General features: G+C 41.4%; 1 protein-coding gene across 1 annotated transcript; it reads left to right on the plus strand.

Moving 5' to 3' along the window:
- Positions 1-7,271: 7,271 nt before the first annotated feature.
- On the plus strand, positions 7,272-22,172 carry SDCBP (syndecan binding protein). Its single transcript, XM_021555668.4, has 9 exons — positions 7,272-7,401; positions 11,732-11,813; positions 14,130-14,208; positions 16,767-16,876; positions 17,199-17,357; positions 18,401-18,576; positions 19,779-19,950; positions 20,501-20,592; positions 21,455-22,172. The coding sequence occupies exons 2-9, from the start codon at positions 11,763-11,765 to the stop codon at positions 21,507-21,509; spliced, it is 894 nt and encodes a 297-aa protein (XP_021411343.1). The 5' UTR covers positions 7,272-7,401; positions 11,732-11,762; the 3' UTR covers positions 21,510-22,172.
- The last annotated feature ends 1,156 nt before the right edge of the window (positions 22,173-23,328 follow it).

Here is a 23,328-nt window from a genome sequence, read left to right on the forward strand (position 1 = left end):
GGTCAAACTTCTGTGAGCCAAAGCTTTCCTCATTTTCTTTTTTTTTTTTTTTTTTTTGAGAAAGCAAGCTGTGGCAGTGAATGTCTTCATTGTGCAAAAGAAAGGAAAAATAAGACATGGTGGTGTAACAGACATAATATGAAACCAGCTTCACAGTGTAAGGCTGTTCAACTGAACAGATTAGATTAAAAAGATATGAATATGGGACTAAATAACCTGTCCAAAGCACAGCCCACTGGTTTTACATGTGGTTTTTCCTTCTGGCCTAGGAAAAACTGAATTGCAACTGAATACAGATTACTAATTTGGAAAAGTAATATTAATTTTCACTACTAGAGTTGCTGTAGCATTGCATTTTACCATTTATGTCTATATTATTTTTGACTAGAATAGGCAAAGATCAGAGCTCTACCTCTTACAGCTTTGCTTTGCAGTTGAAAAGACAAACTACAGGTAGAAAGACAAAAATTAAAACAGAAAAATGCAAAAAGAACAGGATAACAGGAAGAAAGAAGCTGATGGAAGACGGGTGACAGGTAGATGCTGCAGAGAACAGGAAAATAAAGACAAAAAACACAAGGTAAAAGATAGAAGCATTTAAACAGCTGGTTAGTTTACAAATGTGGACAATTACTGCTTTTTTAACAAATAGAGAAACATTGGTGCTCCAGTACTTATATAGCTCAAGACTGGTCTCATAAGTTAAACAGGTTTGGTGTGGTCAGAAATGCAGTGGCAGACTGCCAAAACCCACTCCTGAGCTAAGGGAAGCATTTGACTTGCTGAGTCAGCGTGGAGACAGCTCCCCAGAAAAGTAAGGGCACTGTGCCAGCACCAACACATGCCTTTGGATGAACCATCACCTGATTGCTCACAGCAATTCAAGTTCTCATGACAATCCCCCCCAAAATTTTTGGCTTGTTCCAAAGACTTCCAATGGTGGCAGACATAAAAGCGAAATTCTAATTATAATTGTTCAGCAATGGTAATTTGTGACTGAGGAATGATCTGGCATGGAGAGCAAGGAGGGGTTAAACTGGCTGGAAGCAGGAATGCCAGAGACAGAACAGACTCCTTCCAAGGGAGTGAAGTTTTCCTTGGTAATGAGATAAGAAACAGTCTCAGCTTTGTCTTGTAGCCTGGAATAAGACTGCTCAGGGAGCCAAACTCAGAGGCAAACTCTGAGCAGCAGAGCTGGGTGAAGGGTGGATCCACAGGCTGAGGTGCCCCATGCAAATAATCTTGGATTGTGTGCTGTGTACGTAAGGAATCTGTGATGCATCTTTGCAGATTCCACATAGAAGTGCATATTGTGATGGGACTCTGCCCAATGCATTATTCATGAACTTCTTTATATTTAAGCACAAGGGTGAGTTTAATTCACCTCGAGGGTGCCATAAAAATTCTCCAACAGGTGCCACTAGTGTGCCTTGCTGGAGCAACTGCTTTTGGCCTCCAATCTCCTTTGTCTCTTCTTCCAGAGGTTACAGCCCCAGTAGCCAGAGCAGAGCAAAAGGACTGTCCATCTCTGTCCCACCACCCCATCCCAGAGATAGACATCTGCTCGAATTTATCCTTGGTGGCATTTTATGACAAAGAGCCAGGCTCCAACTGAGACTTCAGACCTCATGATTCCTCATTCTGTACTTGCCACAAGCACTTGTGCCCAGGACGATTTGGATGGTTGGAAAACCTGGTCCAGAAACCTGGTCTAATGGAAGGTGCTCCTACCTATGGCAGGAGTTTGGAATTATATGATCTTTAAGGTCTTTTCCTACCCAAACTCTTCTGTAATTCTATGGTTCTATGGGGGCAGAGGGGTCTGTCCTTTTGTCTTGCTGCATGCTTCATTGAGACATGGAACACCACCTATGTTAGACCATCAGCTTCGGCCTGAACTAGACTGCATCTAACATGAAGGTACAAAATATAAATTCAGAGATCCCGGGAGAAAGGGAAAGACATTGAATCCCTGGGAAAACAGTTAAACAGAAAATATTACAGCTACTGTGAAATATACACCTTATTTCTGCTATGCCTACCTAGTCTTCACAGTATACAAACAAAGAATATAGATTTTAAAACCATGAAATGTTTATGTCAAAGGTAGGAAAGAACTGTTCAGGTTATTTAAGTCCTTTCCAGCAAAATTCCACTTGTGGGTTAGGCACAGGAAGAGCACAGTCACTCCTCCCACTTGCCTGCATAGAGCTCAAATCCACCCCTTCCTTGGCCCTCTTTCCTGTCTCCTGTCTCCTAGGTCTGGCTCACGCATGCATGAAGGAGCTTGTTGTCTGCAGGACCTCTGCTTCATCTGTCACAAAGGCTACAAGGTGTCTAGTGAATGAGGAGAGCAGGGGGACGTCTTACTGCTCACACCCTGGACTGTCAGGCTGTGGAGTTGGATGCTGCTCTCACCTCTGCCCCAGAGCTCTCCTGCAGTGACAAATAACTCCTCTCTCCAGACTCTCCACAAAGCAATTCCTGTTTTGTTCCAGAGCAGTTTCTCATTTTCTATTTGCCCTCCGGAGGCTCTAGATCTAATCTGCAGAAGTGTTGGGCACACACAATCATGACTGAAGTCAGGAAGGTGGGGATTTACCAAAATATCTCCTGTATTATCACAAACATGAGACATGAGTTTGTAGAACTGAGAGCTCAGAATAATGCACTATGAGCTTATTCATTTTGAGTGCCTGAATTCCTTGTCTGTACCCCAGGAATTACAACAGAAAATAAATAAGCAACTGTTTGCACAGCACTTAGAGCATTACTTAGAAAGGATGATGACAACATTAGTATTTCCATCTTTAGAGTGGAGTTGGAATAGTAGACAGGAAATTGGGCATGAACTGCCAACTGAACAGTGGAAAATCACTGACTGAATGCCATCAACCCTGTGGGTGTTATATTATAATGCTCTTACAAGTAATAAATAATAATATGAAAGTAATGTTATAATGCCCTTAAAAGGCAAGATCAAAAACATATGAATAAGGAATGGGGAAAAAAGTTACCTAGCAGTATCTAATATTATGTAAATTACTGTACTCCTGTAATGTAATCTCTTCTGCATAATTGGGTTTCATGCTGAAAATTTTGTTTTCACATAGAAAGTATAAAAATTCTGGTACATGAAGTCTAGAGGTACAGCTCAGATGCAATGCAGCCCCACAGTTAATTAAGCTGCTTTGTGGTAAATTTGTTCTAGAAATACAAACATGTTTGGACACTCCTTTCACCTTACTTAGAGAAGGATCCGTTAAGTACCCCAGGTATGGAACCACCTTAATACAATTACTCTGTTTCCAGTGCTGACAGGGTGCTATCTTGCACAATTTGTACATGTTTTGAGTGACCAATTGTGGAATGGGTGGAGACCTTCCTTACAAACAAAAGCACAACCTGTTTTCAGCTTCAAAGGAGAAATGTGAATTTTTCAGTAATAATTATGTATTAATTTTGTTAAGATTTTTTCAACAGCTAAGACTGATACTGATCAGTGGGTGGTTTCTGTTATTCTTTGACAGTTGGCACTAGACCAGCAAAAAACCCACAAAGAGTACACTGATGATGGAAAACTATCACACTTGCCCGTAGGTATTCTAATTTAAACAAGCAAAGTCTAATAACTTGGCTATTTGTTCCACTTCTTTCAAACAATAGATGCACATACCTCAGGAACTAATCTAGAGCCATTTATTTGGGCAATTCTCCTCTGACTCCTTAGAGCTCCCCAGTATCAGTGGAGTTTTTAGAAAGACATGGCCTGGCCCTTCTTCTGCTTCCCTCCAAACTCCAGGACACAGAAGTATCTCCCTTGCCCCAAGTGCTCAGTTCATGTCACAGAGTGACTGAGGCACATGGCACCCCCTTCCAAAATTTGGTTTCCCTGGGAAAGAAACGAGATTAGACAAGTGGCTGGAATTGTCTTTGGTCTGTGTGTTTAAAGGATGAGGACCCTGAGACATGCTGAACTGCATAGATTAGACATACCCATTTTTCAGCAATTATCTTTCTGGTTTATTATGTTTTGTTCCTATATTTAAATGAACAAAGCTTTGTTTTTTTTGAGAAATTGAGAAAGCTTTTCAGTACAAAAGTATACTCTCTCTCCCAATAGCTGTTCTTAAGCAAGAAGAAACAGCCTTATGCAGTTTTTCAAAATCTTTATTGAAATCATGTTTCACAATACATTGGGAGATGAGGATGATTAACTTTTGATACCAAGGTGGATGTCCTGCAGGTGGACATGGTGCCAGAGCTACTGCCCATAACTTGGACCATGTTTGCTCTTAGATTATATACCTGCAATAGGGCACACATGGCATGCTCAAAAAGTAATAAACCACATGGAACCAACTATTTGGGCTAGGACATCATGATAAAGAAAATGAGCATCCATTACAGTCTCATGGGTAAGATCAGGGAGGGTGCACTGACAGTGCAAGTCAGATACCCACTGGAAAAAGCTCTGCCCTGGATTACAGCAGGCTATCTTGAAAGACCACAAAGAGATAAAGTAATGCAGAAAACAGCAAATAACAACCTAGCTTTCTAGAGAGAAGAAAGCTCTTTGCAATGAGAGGAGCATTCAACATCAAACTAAAAGAAAACACTATCCTTCAGTTGTCAGCACTGGCACCCAGCAGGATTGCACTGGAAAACTGTCAGTCACACACCTGCAATTTCCATGCTACATGAATACCACAGTGTCTTTGTTCTTCAGGGTGGGTCCAGGCCTTTACTACACTGACCTCATTTCAGGATGAAGAGTGGAACACTTTGAGCACAGTTTTAAAACTTTCACTGCACTTATGTTAAAATCTCCTTTGGCTACATAGAAAATTTAGCACTTCTAAAGACGTAATCATTGGTCATTATTAAACTAGAGGTAGATTCTCTCCCTTCCTCCTGGCCCAGAAGACTTGTAATACAGGATTTTTGTGAACTTATACCCTAAACCTAAGATTTCACTTCACATATATTTAATGACCCATAGCTGCATGACTCAGCAGCCAATGGTTCAGGTAGTGGCATTCAGGAAGGTTCCAGGTCTGGCTGAATATTGGATATAAAAACAGGAGCCTCCTGAGCAGCCAGAGAGTTGCTGTTCCTCTGTATTCAGCACTGCTGCAGTTACTACCCCAGCCCCTGTGGTGCTCACCAAAGATGCTGGCAGCTGGAGAGAATCAAGAACTGGAAAATACACTGCAACAACAACAGAAAAATATACATTGTAACAAAGTTTCTGTTTAGCTTAACTAAGGCTATTATTGTGCTCAAATGATGAAAAAGCCTGTTAGTGCCAGAGTGGATCAAAACAACCTTCCCTCTCATTCCCATTTCTCCTGCTTCCTCCTTTCTCCTGTTTCCAGCACACACTCCCTTGCTCTGGCTCATGCTTGTGCTTGAGAGAGCCTTTTATTGCCAGTATGGCTCACTAACCAGCAGAAAAGCATCCATGTTTTTTGGTGGAGAAATGAGTTAAGCTTTCTCTCAGAAGAGCTCAGCAACTGCTGGAACTGGCTGAGGGCAGGAGAAAGAAACCGTAGGTGGGAGCAGACCTCCTGCCTAGGTGCTGGAAGACTGCTCAATACCTCTACTGAATGCTCTTCCTAGGTGAAGAGAAGCTCTAGGGCACTCAGCACATTTAATTATCTGTGTGATGAACAATATTTGACAACAGGCAAAGAATTGTAATGAAGAAGGGAAGACCAAAAATTGATGCTAGATTAGTTCATACTCTAAATAAGGCAAAGGCAGGTAATTATGGTAATTGATTTATGAAAACCTCTTTCCGAGCTTGTTCTGGGATTTCTCTGTTGCTGGTACACTTTACATCATGGTTTCTGCAGGGAAGCCTCTCCAGGATAAAAGCTCTGCTTCTGATGCCTGCCCGTGGGAGAAGGCTCAGGCAGGTGCTGGACCGTGGGACAGGTGATGTGGTCCACTCTGGCTCTGATGTGTCACAGCTTGCCCATCCATGGCAGACATGCAGAACAAGGCAGACACGAGGCCGTTAGTGGAGTGTGCTTTATTACAGCAGAAAAAAAAAAAAGGAAAATGAACAGAAAATCATACTTTTTCTCCATGAGGACAGCAGCTATCAACTAATAAAGGCACACAAATGAGTCTAAGGCCCTACAAAAACAAAGAAATCTCAGGGGGAGATTGATCACTCTCTACAGTTCCATGATTGGAAGTAACGCTGAAGTGAAGGCCAATCTCTCCTGCTGTCCTTGCAGTGAGGGGACCAGAGCAAATGGCCTTAAACTAAAACAGGGAAGACTCAGACACTTATATATATATATTTTTTTTTTTTTCACTGTACAAGTGGTCAGGCACTGGAATGGGTTTGAGAGGAATAGTGGATTTGTCTTTACAAACAAGCTGTTGGTCTGCTAGTAGATAAAACTAGCACTGAGAGATAAAAAAAAAACAATGGGAAGGATTCCACTGACTGATGAATGGAAAAGGATATTTGCTTTTACCAATAAGCTCTAGGTTTGCTGATAAATGAAATTAGACATTGAAAAATGAAAGAAACAAAGGGGAAAACCCCTAAATCCCGTAAGAATTAAAAATTAAAAGGGAGGGTTATACATTAGAGGGAAATCTTTGGTATCAGGCGTATCGGGAACTCTGTACCTCTCAAGTACCTCAGCCAATGGGGAAAGAGAGAAGGGAAATGTGGCCGGGAAAACAGTATAAAAAAGGAGGCTGCATCCTCCAAAAATTTGAGGTACCCCTGGGGAATGTCCCATGACCTCTCCCTTTATTTGAATAACGTAAATGGACTCCTCTGTCTCCTTTTTGGACATAAAGCTCTGATGTTTGTGGATTAGTTTTCCTGACAAGTTGTTCAGGGAGGTGGTGGAATCAGCATCCCTGGAGGTGGTTAAGAGGCGTCTGGATCTGGCGCTGGGTGATGTGGTCGACTGGTTACAGCGGTAGTGCCAGGTAGACGGATGGTCTGGATGATGTTGAAGATCTCTTCCAACTTTGATGATTCCAAGATTCTTCGTGAAACAAGCGGCCAGAGGGGAGCGGGGCACCGCCGCCCCGCAGCCGCGGGCAGCCAAACCCGGCCCGGGCGGCCGCGACCCCTTCCAACTTTGATGATTCCAAGATTCTTCGTGAAACAAGCGGCCAGAGGGGAGCGGGGCACCGCCGCCCCACAGCCGCGGGCAGCCAAACCCGGCCCGGGCGGCCGCGACCCCTTCCCCGCCGCCGCCCGGGCATGCGCGGGGCCGGGCCAGTTCCGCGCCGCCCCGCTCCCTTCGCAGCGGCGCTGCCGGCATCCGGGGGAGCCGCTGCGGCATCCAGGGGAGCCGCCCCCGCGCCCCTCTCCGTGCTGCGAGCCCCGGCGGACGGCAGCCAGCACCCGCTGGGCCGGAGGTGAGCGAGGGGCCGGGCGGGTCCGCTCCCCGCCGCCCTTTGTGCGCTCCGCGGGCGGGCATGGCGGGGCGGGGAGGGGGCGCCGGCGGCCCGGCCGTGCCGCTGCGAGGGCGGGGTGGGCGCCGCTCCAGCCGCGGGGCCGCCGCTCCCCGCAGCCGGCCGGGGCAAGGCTTCAGCCGGGCGCGGGGCGCTGCCGGCCCCGGACGGGGAGAGCAGGGGGATGAGGCCGCCCTGTGCGACCGTCCGTGCGCGGCCCTCGCCTTTGGAGCGCCTTCTGGGCCCTCGCTGGGGCTCCGCAGCGCCCGCGGGCTCGGGCGTTTGTCTCAATTCTCTTTGACGGGCCGAGAGGTGCTGCGGCGGTGCAGTGACACCACGGGCCTTCTCAGGCAGGCCAGCCCTGCTTCAGGGCTGAAATGGAGGCAGCAGGTTTCGGAGCTGAGCGCATAATGAGGGCACTTGCTCCCAGGCTAATTAGATATGTATCAGAAGGCGAATGCTGAGTTATTAATGGAGAACGTGTCTTACGAAACCGCTCCTCGGTTCGTGATGTCTCAGCCTGACTGACCTTCGGGAAGTGTTGTCCTCGGTCTGCTTTAAACATGAATTTCGGGGCTCATAAGCTTCTAATTTCTGGAAGTGGGAACCAATGTTCCATTATAGTTGCCAACATTGTTACCTGCTGTACTTTTTCCACGGGCTACAGGAGGAAAACATACGGGGAGGGGGGGTGGCGGGGTTTTGTTTTGGTTTGTTTGCCCCCTCCCACAGTTTTGGCTGCTGGTATTTTAAAAAACAGCAGTCACTACATGCTGGCCAGATTGGGGTTTAGCAGGGCCATCCTGTCTTGGCGTTCATACTTTCCGACCTGAAGAATGAGTCGGGAAGCCGTCTCCTCCCAGGAAGGCCACCGAAAGCAGTTCGGGATCACTCCCACCTTCGAGACTTCCTGCTGGCAGGCTCAGGGTGTCACGAGTGACGCCTTTCATGCTTCTCCGATCCGTGCCCCGGTACTTCCCTCTGGCAAACAGGATCTCCTTAGTGGGACGTGCTGGCAGGAGGGCCCGACTTTCCAGCCAAGTGTACTGGAGAGGGGGGCGAGGTCTTTACTGCCAGGTTTTGTGGGTCGCCAGCTGAGTTACAGCCCATGCCCATCCTTTTGTTTTCATTTCTACGTCCCTAAACGCTTGGTCTCCTCACAGTATGTGCAAGTGTGGAAATGACTGGGGAAAGTGATTCTGATGTTGGTGTAGATTTTTAAGAGAGAAGAGGAGGTTGTAGTGACTCATGATTTGTGGTATCCACTCCCTAATGCTTAAAGCCGTTACAGCACCAGCTGAAATTCATGTTTATACTATGAAGAACACTGGACAGAAGTCGTGGACAAGTTCTTCCTGCAATTAATGGTGGTCCCTGATGGTGTCAATTTTTACTTAGAAATCTTTTTTAAACTAAATATAATATTTTTGTGGCTCTCACACTATCTAACATAGGGTATTTGTGTTACCATATGCAAAGTTATGAGCTCACTGAATGCAATTACAGTGGTGACTGCTACTCTAGCTAATTTAGTTGGAAAACCAAAACCAGGAACTGGTGAGTTTATGATGGGGGAGCCACCCCAGCGGAACCTTGGTGACAGACACTTAGGTTTGTTAACCCTTTGCTGGGGAGGGGAGGCTGAGGGGGTTGTCAAGGGGCAGGATAAACTTCTGGAGTGTTCTCTAATGTAATCTGAACAGTAGTATAAGTTTAGCTTTGCTAATGCTTTTCTACAGAAAGCACTGTGCTCCTCTTTATAAACTGGTGGAAGGTTGACTGACGCTGTCTGTGACAAGTTACTGTTTGCAGAGACTGATCTGTGGAGGAGAAATAAAGCTGGCCAGGGTGCTCTATGGAAGTTGGTCACTGGGGCAGGGGACCTGGCAGTCTCTGTGCTGATCTCTGGAGCTCTGTGGATACTAGGATCACCACCTGCAAAGTGCTGCTGTTGCATCCCTCGTCGCCCTGCCATGGGGTGACTCCTTGGGAACACACTGTCCTTGGCCTGCCCTCTTTTGCTGCCCGCTGCCAAGGTTGTGCTGACTTTGAACATGTGCCAGTGCTGGGACCAGCACCTGAATCTACCAGGGCTGCTATAGCACAGAAGGAGATGCCGAGTTTGATGCTGTGTGTACCTTGACTTGTGTGAGTGGCAGAATGGAGCATCCAGGAACCACTTACCTGACCAAGAGCTTTGGCTTATGTTTGCTATTAGCCACTCTGGATGAGCAAAAGCATTTCATAGTTTCAGGTCGATGCTGGATTAAAACAGAACTTCAAACTGACCTTAAATGCATGTGTTTAATTGATAGCTTTCAAGCTTTAACTATGCTTGGTAGACTTGCAACAATTAATCAAAAAAGTTAAGGCAATTAATTATTGTAATATAACAGACAATGTGTTTACAGTTTAGATCTCTGGCACATTTAGAGCATGCTTTTTTTAAGTTTTAATTGCAGTTTGACATGATGCTGGAGCTATTGGGCACTGCTGAACAAACATAAAAGCTGTTAATGAATTTAGTGTAATATGAAGAGATATCTATTGTGTTACTGCAGTATCACATTATGCATCTCTGTGTGTGGTGTTCATTTAGAAATGGACTTTGTATCTGCACTTAAAGAAGCAATAGCTCAGGGATTTATGTGATGGTCACTTTCAGTCTCAAATTTTTGCTAAATTGCTACTTTAAGAAGAACCTCTTTTCTTTCAATGAGAAAATGAATCCCCAAACCAAAAACTTTAATAAAACTTATGTATTAACAATGTTCTCAATACCTTCTGTGACTTGAAAAACTGTATCACATTTTATTGTCTTCTGGTTATGTCCCTCTCCATCCCTCTCACTAAATGTTCCCATATACTGATGTGGAATGTTTTTTTGTGGGTTTCAAAAGTTCAGCTGATCTCAGTGAGAGTGTGAGTTAAGGAGCTCTGGAAAAATGGGATTTCCAGAAGTCTCAGGTGACTGGTTCTAGGAGAGCTGGATGTTGGCATGGTGCCTTAGAATATCATGTGAAGAGGTTTTTTTTTTTTTTGTTTTGTTTTGTTTTTTTTTTTTTTTTTTTTGCTTAGGGTTTGGGGGTTTTTTTTTCCCCTTTTTTTTTTTTTTTTTTTTTTTTATTACTTCCTGATAAACTGTCACAGGGGCTCTCTGAACATCACATGACAGCCAGCCTGGAATCTCTGTGTTTTGAAACTCACCACTGACTGAATCATCTTAGTTTATACAGGTCTCTTGCTGCAATTAATGTGTTGCAAATGGAGATGGGAAGCCAGGTCTCTCTAGTGGCTTCTTGTCAGATGTCATTACTTAGTTCCAGCTGAAAACTGAGCACCACAAAATTGCTTGCTGATTCCCCCTGCCCTAGCAGGATGGGAGGAGAGAATCAGAAGAGTAAAGTGAGAAGTCATGGGTTGATGTAATTAGATGGTTTAATGTGACAGAAAAGGAAGAAAAGAATTTAAATATTTGGTACATATAAAATGAGTGATGCACATTGCCACTGTTCACCACATGCTGACCAATGCCCGTGCCTTTGGCCAGGTTTCCCCCCAGTTTATATACTGAGCATGATGCCACATGGTATCCCTTTGGCCAGTTTGGGTCAGCTCTCCTGGCTGTGTCCCATCTCAGCTCTTTGTGCCTCTCCAGCCTTCTCACTGGCAGGGCATGAGAAACTGAAAAGCCCTTGACTTAATTGTTGCTAAAAGGAGTTTATACTAAAACAATTAGTGTGTTATTAATATTCTCATTCTAAATCCAAAACATGGCATTGGGAAGAACATTAGCTCTATCCCAGCCAAAAGCAGGTCAGTGGAATATTAGGAGTATTGAAAGTGTTTAAATATTTTAGACAATAGAGTGGAAGCTTCCACAGTTGAATGTAAAATACAATCCCTGTTGGGACAAGAGTGATTAGGTTTTCCCTTTTAACCCTTATCCTAATTGCATCTTGGCCTCCTAAAGTCTTTCTTTACTTCCTGTGAAGTGTTTTTCTCTGTGTAAGTTTTCTCTTCATTGAGACCTAAACTTTGACAGTGCTAAGTATGTTAAATAAAGCCTATTAGCCAAAGGCTGCTATTGATAACAGATTAAATGGGTAGTCTTAATGGAATTCATCTGTAGTGCCAGATATCTTTACTGCTGACTGGCAGGTCACAGAATACTTGTTTAACACTTAGTCTGGTTAATTGATTTAAAAGAAAAAAATTGAAGGGGTTAAACTCAGTAACTATCTGAAAGCTAATCCTGTTGTTTGTTTGCTCTTCCTTTTGATTTTTTTTCTAGTCTGCCCTCTGCCCAGTAGGACTTCATCAAAATGTCTCTCTATCCTTCCCTAGAAGATCTGAAGGTGGACAAAGTTATTCAGGTATGGTGGACTTAAAAAAAGATGAGTTTTGATGACAATAATGTATCTGATATTTAATCCAGGAAAGGGGAGACGTATTGTAGTTGAGAACTTGTTTTACCATCTCACTCTGAAAGGGAAAAGACAACCTGTTTACTTTGTAGCTTGATCTAATATGATTAATGCTTATTTTACCACCTGGATATATTTATTTTGCTTTATCTATTCATCGTGTTAATTTGTCTTTAATGTGTTTGGGTTTTTTGAAGTATAGATACATGGTCTTAAGTAGACAAATATAGTCAGTCTTTTCACATACTTCAGCTCTGACTTGATGACTAAATTAATAATTCTGCTGCATCTCATTCTCAGTATCCAAATCTGTGGCAGAAAGATTTGTGGTCAATTGAGCACAAAAAAAAAAAAAAAAAAGGCAAAGCACTGGCTGTGTCAATGCCATTTGGAATCAGATTTGTCCTCTGGCTATTTCATGGTAGTGACCAGTTCTCACAGTACATCCATGATTATCACCTTTGTGATAATTTTATGTGTGAGAATATTGGTAGTTTTATTATGTGTGAGAATATTGGTAGTTTTATTAGCTGTGGTGGGGACTAAAAGATGTCTGTGAAACAAAATAATGAAAACCACTTTAATGGATTAAAAAGTCTATGAGAAGTTTGACGTGGATGTATTTCACAAGGAGTTTCCTTATTTTCTTCAACATTTTACCTTTTCCTGAACTTAACCTGCATTCCTTCCTGGTTTAAACAACAGCAAGACGTTATAGTGTGTTTTAAGGTGTCTGATACTTCTGTCCTTGCTGTTTTCATTGGGAAACAATCAAGCAAACTACAAGAACAGCTTTTTAACTCCCCTGTGATATCCCAAAAAGCAGTACCCTGTCTCATCTGTGTTTATATGTGTGGGGTGGGGCTTTTGAAGTTGTGGGTGCTATGCTTCTTTTTATGTGGGTGCTATGGGATTTCTCCTTGTTGTGTCCTCCCACTCCATTCTTCTTATGTAACCACAGTCCTTTATCTACAGTCTGGTAGTGCTCAACTAAAAATTGAGTAGCCTGGAGCCATGAACATGCTCCTTTGGCTTTTTATTGACCAACTGCTAGAGTTTATATATTACAGTTGAAAATTGTCATAACTGTAATGCATTATAAAAATGCTGTCTCTTTAAATAAGTCTGAGAGCATTCTTAGGACAAGAGGGGGCCGAGTGCTGAAAGACGTCTGTATCTGCAGTGAGTGACTAAGATTCAAATGACTGCTGGCTAAAACAAACAGACTTGTTACATTAAATATTATTCTAACCTGCTCTTTTTGTCCATAGTTTGAGTTGGAGCCTGTGCTTCTAAATACACGTGATATTGCTAAATAATGACTCATTCTTGCTGTGAAACCTTTTTTTTAAAGACAGCTTCCTGGAGTGAACAGGATTGAGAAGTTTTCTATTTTTAAGCGTTTCCTTGACATCATGAAGTAATTTGACTGTCATGTTGTGTTAGAAAATGTATGTGTCCTGTTCAGCATAATGTTTCAGTATGCATTGAGTACTCCCTCCCCCTGCGCCCCCCACACCCTTTGACATTCAACCTCAGCAAAGTTACTGGAATAGCTATTTCCCTCATGCTTTAGAGGCCTCTCTAAAGGCTGTATTTTTCACTGGTCCTGAGCACATAAGGCCAAAAAACAGAGCTAAGGTATTGGGAAGGAAGGAAACTGACTCATGAATATAAAAGAGAACTTAATAAAGTAAGGCAGTCAGCAATACAGAAATAAAGCTTAAAAGAGTTCACTGTAGTGGCTGTAGGAAAATCATCTTGGAAGATCTGATTCTTTCAGAAGATATACTAGTAGCACTGGATTGTGTAGAACTTGACACCTGAAAACAACTAGGGATCTCACTAGCAATTTCTGTAAATGGTGTGAAGAAATGAAACTGCTGCTATCTATCTGAAAAAAGTAATTGTGAAACACTCCACTGAAGGTCACATCTTATAACTTAGAAATAATCTTTTTTGGACAGAGGTAATGTTTCCTTGATGACATAAATAGAACAGGTTGACAGGAAAGCCTTTCTGCATTATCATTGTAGCTTTGTCTCTGAGGAAGATACGAGTTAATCTGCCAAAGTAGTTTTGATACTATTACAGCATGTTGTATTAAAGCTATTTATTTCACATAAAAAGTTTGACTTCATTACTTCAAGATGAATAGCAATTTAGCATGTACAAGAAAAAAGAAAATACTGAGTCTCCTGCCTGCATAATTAAGATATATTTTTTCTTATACAAGATAACATAAGGGAGTTTCTTTGTTTTTAGGCTCAGACTGCCTTTTCTTCAAATCCAGCTAATCCAGCAATCTTGTCTGAAGCTTCTGCTCCAATTCCTTGTGATGGAGGTAAGTTTATGTACGGCATAGTATCCTATGGATAATGTTGTGGAGAGCAGTTATTAAATCCTAAATTATTTAGTAACACTACAGTCAAAAATAGCTATAAATACGTTACCCTATTTACAAAGGGTAACAGATGTTATCCTGTTTACATTTCCATTTTGGAAATACTAACACCCACCTTGCTAAGGTGCTATAGGAGTCAAAAAACAGAGTTTGCTTATAAAAGGAAGTTGTGGCAAGCAGTCACCCTTCTCATTTTGCAACCTTTTCCAAGTAAGCCTAGCACAACAAGATTTGATGTTGGTACCTTTGGGCTCTGTTAGCTTTTACCTCAGACACTTACTTACTTTATCACATATGTATTTGCAAGCTTTAGAGGACAATGTGAGTAGCTTTAGAGGACAATGTGAGTCAGGGTCTTGCCTCTACACGTGAGTTTGCTTTGGGATACAGTCAGATCTCTGTCAACAAGTGCCCAGGAAACTGGCACTTAGTCTTGTGCAATCAACATAAAGCTTGCAGGAGATTTTGGAATCAGATGTGTGGTGGGAAATCCATCAGATCTAAAGCTGAGTGATTTGTACTTGTACTTTCTCCTTCTTTTCTCCCATGGACATGTACATCCACAAAGGTGCACAGGTATGTTTGAGTTTAGAGTTTTGCTTTAGTAAATTACTCCTAAAAGGAGATCTAAAAGGCATAAAGCCTCATAACCAGCAAAACCAGCAGCAGTGCTGGAGCACTGGTGACCAGCAGTGCTGGTCAGGAATGCTGGTTGATCAGATTTTAAAGGTTGGTAGATGGAACTTTGTCTCCAGTTCTCCTCTGGGTGCTTCTGTGTCTAAGATGACTGTAAGGCAGATGTCTGCACAGCTCGCCAGAGTTGCCTCTGGTAGATGCTATCTGGATTAGGTGCTTATCTGACCTAACCTCACCAGACCAGATTTCAGTTTGCTTCAGCAGTCTTGGTAGCATTTTTACTGCTGTCCATAGTTTGAATTCTCTTGCATGTATTTGGCAAGCAGGAACCAAAACATAATTCTGACATGAGTTTGTGTGTGAATTTGTGGCTGAAGAGTGATTAATCATTGAATATATCCCAAACGAAAGAAGGCCATCACCCATAGGATGTGCCACACCTACTGGAAATGCTTTTGTCCTGACAAAAACAGGAGACTATTCAACATCAAGAGTTTTGTGTTTTGCTATGTGTTCCATTATTTGGAGCACTTTCTGTTTTAAATGCAAATTTAATTCAGCCAGCAAAGATGCATCTGGTGTAGTAAAGAACAAAACAGAAGAATTGGGTAGCTGCAGAAATCTTCTGTTGTGTATAATTCTAGGGGCTTGGAAAAGCAAGCAAAAATAGAAAATTTATTCATCAAAAGCTTTTTAAACAATATTGATGAAGCTACAAGCTTCTGGATTAGTCCAGAAATATGATCAGACTGTTCTCATTCAAAGCAGCATATTAAAGACCAAAAAAATCTCTTGTTTATACTGGCATTCGCCTTGCATTGACCTTTGCTTCTTCCCAGAAAAGGGAATATTCTGTTGCTGTTAAGACATGGTTTCTTATAATAGCTGTTTTTATGCATTTATACCCATAAATGAGCACTAGAAACCTAAGCCTTGTGTACTGGGGAGTCTGGTTTCTTCTGAAGCCCTTCTTTCTACTGCCTCTCTCTCCAAGCACCTTTTCCTGCCCTCACTCGTTTAGTGAGAATGTCAGGGGGACTCTTAAGAGTGCTCATAACTGGCACTTGTTAGATGGCACCAGTTAATGATCTGTGGAATGTCAAGAGCGGTATCAAGTTTATTTCCAGAGTTGTTCAGCTCAAGGTCTGACAAGTCTGTCAGTTCCACTTAATTTCCTCCCACTCCTTGTGCCTCCCTCTGCTTGAGTATAGAGGGATGTTTTAAAGGCTGTGTATGTTTTGTCTTTTTGAGAGGCATGTATAAAGCCCCTTCAGTTTGAAGCTGTGACAAAATGACAGCTACTTTCTCATGAAGACTCACAGCAGACTGTAGTGTGAACCTTAGAATCAAGAGGCTTCTGCAGAAACCTTCCCATGCCTCGTAATTGGAATATCCTTGGCATGAATGCTTCTTGCTGTTTTGAACTTGGTAGAAGGTCTCTGTGTGTGTTCTTCAGCACACCTGGTTTGGGGGTGGGGAAGAGAGCAGTTCTCCACTAATTACCCAGAAGTTCTAGAGTTTAAGGGCATGTCCTTATGCAATGCAGCACAGTGTTGGTTTTGGAACATGTCCCCACTACCATGTGTCTATTGTTGTTTGTATTGTAAAGGGTGAACAGAGTAACTGAAACTGAAAGTTATCCTGTAAGTTCTTTATCTCAGAAGTGCTGCTTGTCTGGTTACTCTTCTGAACCAGGCCAGAATAACAATTCTGATTCAAGTGCGTCTTCTGCCATAATTTTCCAATTAAATAATTGCAAAAGCACAAGAATTATTGAAGTAATCGTGCATGTGAAAGCAGTTAACTGCTCCTTCTTTTAAACCAACTGTTGTATTGATTTTTGTTTTGTTTTTCTCCTGTAGGCTTGTACCCCAGATTGTATCCAGAACTTTCTCAGTATATGGGCCTGAGCCTCAATGAGGAAGAGGTGCAGAGAAACTTAGCAGTGGCAGCAGCTGCTGAGCCACAGGGTGTAGGTACCACTTAAGCATATTCTAGAGAACAAAAGTGTTAAGACTAAATGTGTATCTAGCATTCTAGAGAGCAGATTATTATTTGCCTTAAATACCATACTTGATTGAGAGGCAAATTATTTAAGTTGCAGTGCCTATTTTAGTCTGTTCTGAAACTGAGCAGTCCATTTCCAGTGTTGGGTGGGGGTGGGGGAGACTTGGTGTTGTGGCTTATTTTGTGTTTTTTTTTTTTTTTTTTTTTTTTAATATCACTTCATACAAACTGACTAAGCTATTCTTAAAAGTTGAAACTAAGTTGTCTGGCTGTTTTGTTTTAATCAGCAACTGGTAACACGACCTTCTACTAATTACATGGTAGCTCCAGTGACTGGAAATGATATTGGAATTCGCAGAGCAGAAATTAAGCAAGGCATCCGTGAAGCAATTCTGTGTAAAGATCAAGATGGCAGAATTGGACTTCGCCTTAAGTCTGTTGATAATGTAAGTGTAGAAGTTGTTTTTGCCTAAAGAGATTTTACTGTTGGACTATATTAGTAGTGAAGTTAGGATGTGGTCACAAAATAGTCTTCTGTAAAATGGTTTCTTATCTGTTACCAGAATTTTGAAGTCCTTCATTAGACTTGTAACTAGATTTCCAGCTCTCTGGACTAGGATCTGAATTTACAGCCGCAGTTTAATGCCATGTGTTTTATAAGACCTGAAAAATACATACAATATTTTTTGTTTCACTTTAGAGTGTGAACTGGTCTTTGCATAGTTGCTGCGATACTTTTTATCAGTTCAGGACTGCTTGTCTTTACCTTTGTGGAAATACTCGCAGTACTTAATGTTCAGCAGTATGTAATAACTGCTGAACATACTTCTAAACTGTATCTCCTTTTAGAAGTATCTCCTTTAGTTTAGACGTTTAGAAGTATCTCCTTTTTTTGTAAAAGGTGCTTAAACCATTTAAGCCATTTAATCTGAATGTTTTAAAAAATTGTACTGAAGGTAGCATATAGGGTTAAATTACTTTTCTGTAATTATTTTAATGCAGAAAATGGGATTTTCTTAGAGTAGCATGGTGTGGTGGTGGTTTTTTTTGTAACACCCCTCTCTCCCAAAGGTATTATTTATAATTTGCTTTGATATGCTTTAATTTTTTTTCAGGGGTAGTTTCACTAGAAATAATTCTGTAACACCTGTTAAAACAGACAAGTATTTACCCCTTTGCTTAAGAGTTTAATGTTATGCTCATATTTTTTTAATATTAAAAATACTTAGAGATCTAGATAGATTTGCTTGCTTTCGACCTTTGTTCTAGCATTAAGTATCTGTCAGAGTTTTAAATACATCTAGAAACAGACTGAAATTTCAAAAGTGCCCCTTAAGACAAGATAATTAGGCAAGTCCTTCTGTCTTGTCTGTTTGGCTGATATTGTGTAGGATGGGAAACTTCAGGGCTGTGTGTTCTGTGACTGGTCTTCATCTTTAAGCAAGAACTTACCCTTCTTTTCCCTTCCTTTCCCCCCCCTCTTTTATAGGGTATATTTGTCCAGTTAGTTCAGGCAAACTCTCCAGCATCCCTTGCTGGTCTGCGGTTTGGGGACCAAGTTCTGCAGATCAATGGTGAAAACTGTGCAGGATGGAGTTCTGATAAAGCACATAAAGTTCTGAAACAGGCTTCTGCAGAAAGGATTTCAATGATCATTCGGGACAGGTAAAGCCAGCTGCAGATACGGATTTGCCATTATCCATCACTGAATATCCAATTCTGAGATGTTTGGGTCTCCCCTTGCTTGAGCAGGTTTCACAAAATCTGCTTGTCCCTTTACTTCATTTGTAAAGATCTTCAGGAATGTTCCCTTTTGAGGGGAGCAATCAAAATGGTTCCTAATTTGTAAACTTCCTGGGCATGATGAGGCCCAAGATAAACTAGTGAGTGAGAGATGGCACAAGTTAAATTTAAACTCTGAATTGAAGAGTTTGGTGCTTTTTTTCAGACTGAGTTTTTTTCATTTAGTATAAGTGAAAGTCAACAATAAAAGATAGTAAAAAAATGTTTGCTGTATTAATACATTTGCATTTTATGTCGCATGATAGCTTTTCATGTGGACTCTGTTGCTTACATAGGAATTAAATGCCAGTTTTACTGAAAGCATGCTTGATGACCCAGTATGTTTTTTAAATAATGGTATTGTAGCTAACTATATGTAGCAACAACAGGTCAGATTCAACATAAGGCCTGTAGGCTGCAAGAAGACAGATGATACTTCATGTGACTAAGTATATGCCTCAAAGTTTTTTTCCATGGTCTTTCCTGCTTTAAACCAAGCCTGACTCAGTGGAAGGCAGCTGCTTTGATCAGGGCAGTTACTTAAAACACTAAATTAAAATACTGTGGCAATAGATTCCCTGCTCTGTCTAGCATTTTTGTGCCCAAAACGGCACCCCCTTCCTATATCTACTGCCTTTTAAGACACAATTTAAAAGGTTTATTGTCCCCAAAGCAGTTGACATGATGTTGGAGAAGCCTTGTACACTCAGAATCCTGTGGTCTACCTACAGCTGTTAAAACTGCCTGTGCTTTTTTATTGACCATGCAATATTTGTAGAGAACTTTAATTTTAATGGATGTTTGTTTTGCTGGTGTGATGGGTGGGTGTTTTATGGGATTTTTGTATTATTATTAATCCATGGTGAAATATCTGTAGAACAGGGAAAACATAAAAGGTTTATAAACAAGTATACTTTAATACAGCAACATTAACAAAATGAAGATAAACCCAACAACTTTTTGTTATAGGAAATATGAGTCCCTTAGAGTACAATTACTTTTTATAAGCTCAAGTTGCTAAAATAGAATGTGTTTTTTTCTGTGGTTTAGTGGACCGAAGATTTTAATTTTAAATGTCTTTTTAGACCTTTTGAACGAATTATTACCATGCATAAGGACAGCACAGGACACGTTGGTTTCATATTCAAGAATGGAAAAATAACCTCAATAGTGAAAGACAGCTCTGCTGCAAGAAATGGACTTCTGACAGAGCACAACATCTGTGAAATTAATGGCCAGAATGTAATTGGGTTGAAGGTAAAATAACTACTATGTGGGGGGTGTGGATAGCTGTGAGCTTTTTATGTTTGTATAGTGTGTTTTGGAGAGAGGAAAAAAAGATTGTAATACATTGTTTGGTGTTCATAAAATAAAAACTTCAGTCATTATGTAACTTGACTGGAGAGAGACAGATGTTTTGGGCCTCTATGCAGTTCTGTGTTGATTGTCAGGGCAGCTCATTCTCATCCTCTCTGCCTTTACCTGGCAAGGCTGGCCCTCTGTTTTTATCTGTAGTCCAACCTTGCTGGCAAAACAAAGGAAAACTTCCTCCTTCCAACCTGCATCAACTTTTAGTAGTAATTGTGTATGGCATCTGTGTCCCTTTTGTAGTCAGTTCATGTAAGATACTCATAACCAAACATCTGTAAAGTGATGTTACAGTTTCAGTTATTTGTCCTGAAGGTTGAGTGCTCCAAACAAGGAATTGGGGGTGGTCTCAAAGCCACATGAAATATGTCTAGAAAATGTTACTGAACTGCTGCTTTCTTGAGTTGTGTTGCTCATATGACTTCTTGTTTACTAACAGGACTCGCAGGTTGCAGACATCTTGGCAACAGCTGGAAATGTAGTGACCATCACTGTCATGCCTTCCAGTATTTATGACTATATAATAAAGAGGTAAGTAATACAAAGCAGCCATGGTGTTAATTATAATCCAGTGGACAGTGACTAGAAAATGTACTTATGATAAGACCTAATTACAAACTTTACTGGAAGACTGGAGGAGGAGTGAGGGTGCCTGAAAATTTGTTTAATCTGATGTTTTGGTCAAATTGCTGTGTGTTGGTACTGTTTTTAACCTGTTCTATCTTTGTGATGATCCTTTGCCTTTTCTTCTCTGGAAAAAACCTTTTCTAAACTTCTTTTGACTAAGCCTGAATTTCTAAGAACTGGATACTATAACTGTTTATTACCTTGTAATTAAAATGTTGTTTGTAGTGCAAGTAATTCCTGTGGCATAAAATTATTTTTGGCAGGATACTTTGGAGTTTCTTCCTAATCCTTTGGCAACAATGGCTTTCTACAACTAAATCTGTCTGCAAAAATATTTTTCAAGTTGCTAGACATTAATAATGCTTCAGGTAGTTGAGGCTTTTTTCCTGGTGGCTTTTTTTGGGTAAAGAAAAAGGAAACCCCATTGGTTTGGTATCCTCTTTCTACAAAGCAATTTTCAGTCCAACAGCCACCTTTCCCTCTGATCCTTGTGCTTGTACTCTGCTTGCACCCATGTCCATACCCTGAAAGATACTAACAATGCAGCTCAGGTGCTAATAAAAGTGTTGAGTATTGTGGGCTTCTCTTCAATCTTGGGGTGCAGTTTGGTGCAGCTGTCTGTAGCAACTTGTCAAAAGTAGTGGAGTGAAGGTCTAGCTTCTGGTTTGTATTGAAGGACTGGCCATGACAAAGCTACTGTGAGCAGAAGCTTGAGTGGTCTTCTGTAGTTGTCTTACAAGCCTGAATGCCTTTTCCTTTTCCTTAGGATGGCAACTAGCATCATGAAGAGCCTGATGGATCACTCTATTCCTGAAGTCTAAACTTGCACCATGGATGTGTGTGTACATAATGATAATTCCACTAAACTTAGGCTGTTATACTCAGTGATCTCTTTCTTCTGCACATGAGCCTTTCTGGAGGCTAAGAGAAGATATGCTGCATCAAGCATTTGCATCTAATAATGGCTGGGAATGTCACTGTTCAACATATCTTGTGTATTCACACACTGTAAAACTTGCAGCCTTACATGCTTGACAATGTGAAATTCCAATTGTGTTATTACTTCTTTTTGTAGGTCTTTTATTTAGCTTACTACTACTATAAGCCATTGCAACTAAAGGAACCAGGTATCACTTGCAAAGCTACATGTTGTTACCCAGAACAATGCTGTGCTTTGTATGTCGAAGAAAAATGAGTATTTTTACTGCTTTTTGTTTGCAAGAGTAGATTTGAAATAGCATACTAGAAATAAGGCTAGTACTAGTTAATTTTTTGTTCTAGTAAATACTGTTTACATAAAAACGCCACCTAGTTGAATATAGCTCAAGGCATCAGTCAGTAAGTAAGCGTTAATTAAAGTAGTGTACAGATACTCAAATCTTTTTATTACTTGTTATATGAATTGTAACTAATTTGCTTCTCTCTCGCCTTAACCATGTTCTTCTAAGGATTTAGACATAACCAAATAAATGACCAAAACTTTACATCCTGTGTGTGTACATACTTAAGCTGAGCTAAAACAGGCTTATTTTATCAAGGTCAGTTTCAGCCAACAACTGCAATAGGAAATGCTGTGTAAAATATTTTAACAAGCTTACTCCTTTTAACATTGATGGAAAAAAAACATTTATTGTGAGGATGGTGAGGCGGTGGAACAGGCTGCCCAGAGAAGCTGTGGATGCCCCATCCCTCAAAATGTTTAAGGTCAGACAGGATGGGACCCCAGCAAACCTGGTCAAGTGGAAGGTGTCCCTCCCCATGGCTGGGAATTGGGAACTAGGTGATCTTTAAATCCCTTTCAACCCAAGCCCTTTTATGATTCTAACTTTCTTTACACCTTAAGCTTAACATATAGAATAGCAGACATCTGTTCTACAAGATGTACTGACTACAGAGTTGCAATTTCAGTGTAAAATGGTCTACAGCTTGCTGGGTGTGCTGAGTCTGGCTGGGTTAATGAAGTAGGAGTTGAAGTTAATTTTCTTGTAGGAGTGGATATGAGGCTCTGTTGGAGGCCTGTGACCAAAGCAGGGCTGATAACACAGCAGGGTGTTTGCTGAGTTGTATGTGCACAGTGTCAAGGCCTCTCCTGCTTCTCACTCTGTCCCCTGTTCCCAGCACAGCTGGGACCACTGACCCAAAGTGGCCAAAGGAAAATCCAACACCATTTGACATTATGCTCAGCAATGATTAGGGGGAACCTTTCTAAGGCAGTTGTTGGTCTGGGCATCAATCTGCTGGGGGAATAGGGGAATGATTACCTTTGCATCACTCTTTTTTCTTCCCCACTTCCTCTTTTCCCTTTGATTAGTTCTCCCATCTATTGCAATCCATAAATTTTCATAGCTTTTGCCCTTTTGAGTCCCTTGCCCTTCTGTGGGGCAGGGTGAGTGAGAAGCTTAGAAGGGCCTCAGCTGATCATTGGGATCAGCCCACCACAACAGGTCATGGGCATGTTCAACTGAGACTTGAAGTTTATTGATTGCTTTTTTACTATTTTCCCCCCCTCTGCTCTGTTCCAGGTTTTAGCTATGAAATCTAGGATTACATTACAGGCTGAACTTCAGTTTTCCTCTTAATTAGCAGCAGCATGAAGTTCAAAGCAAAGAACTTGAGTTCAGTAGAGGTATTATTTTGTAA

This window comes from Lonchura striata, chromosome 2 (genome assembly GCF_050655825.1).
Source record: "Lonchura striata isolate lonStrDom1 chromosome 2, ASM5065582v1, whole genome shotgun sequence".
In the NCBI taxonomy this organism is placed as follows: domain Eukaryota; kingdom Metazoa; phylum Chordata; class Aves; order Passeriformes; family Estrildidae; genus Lonchura; species Lonchura striata.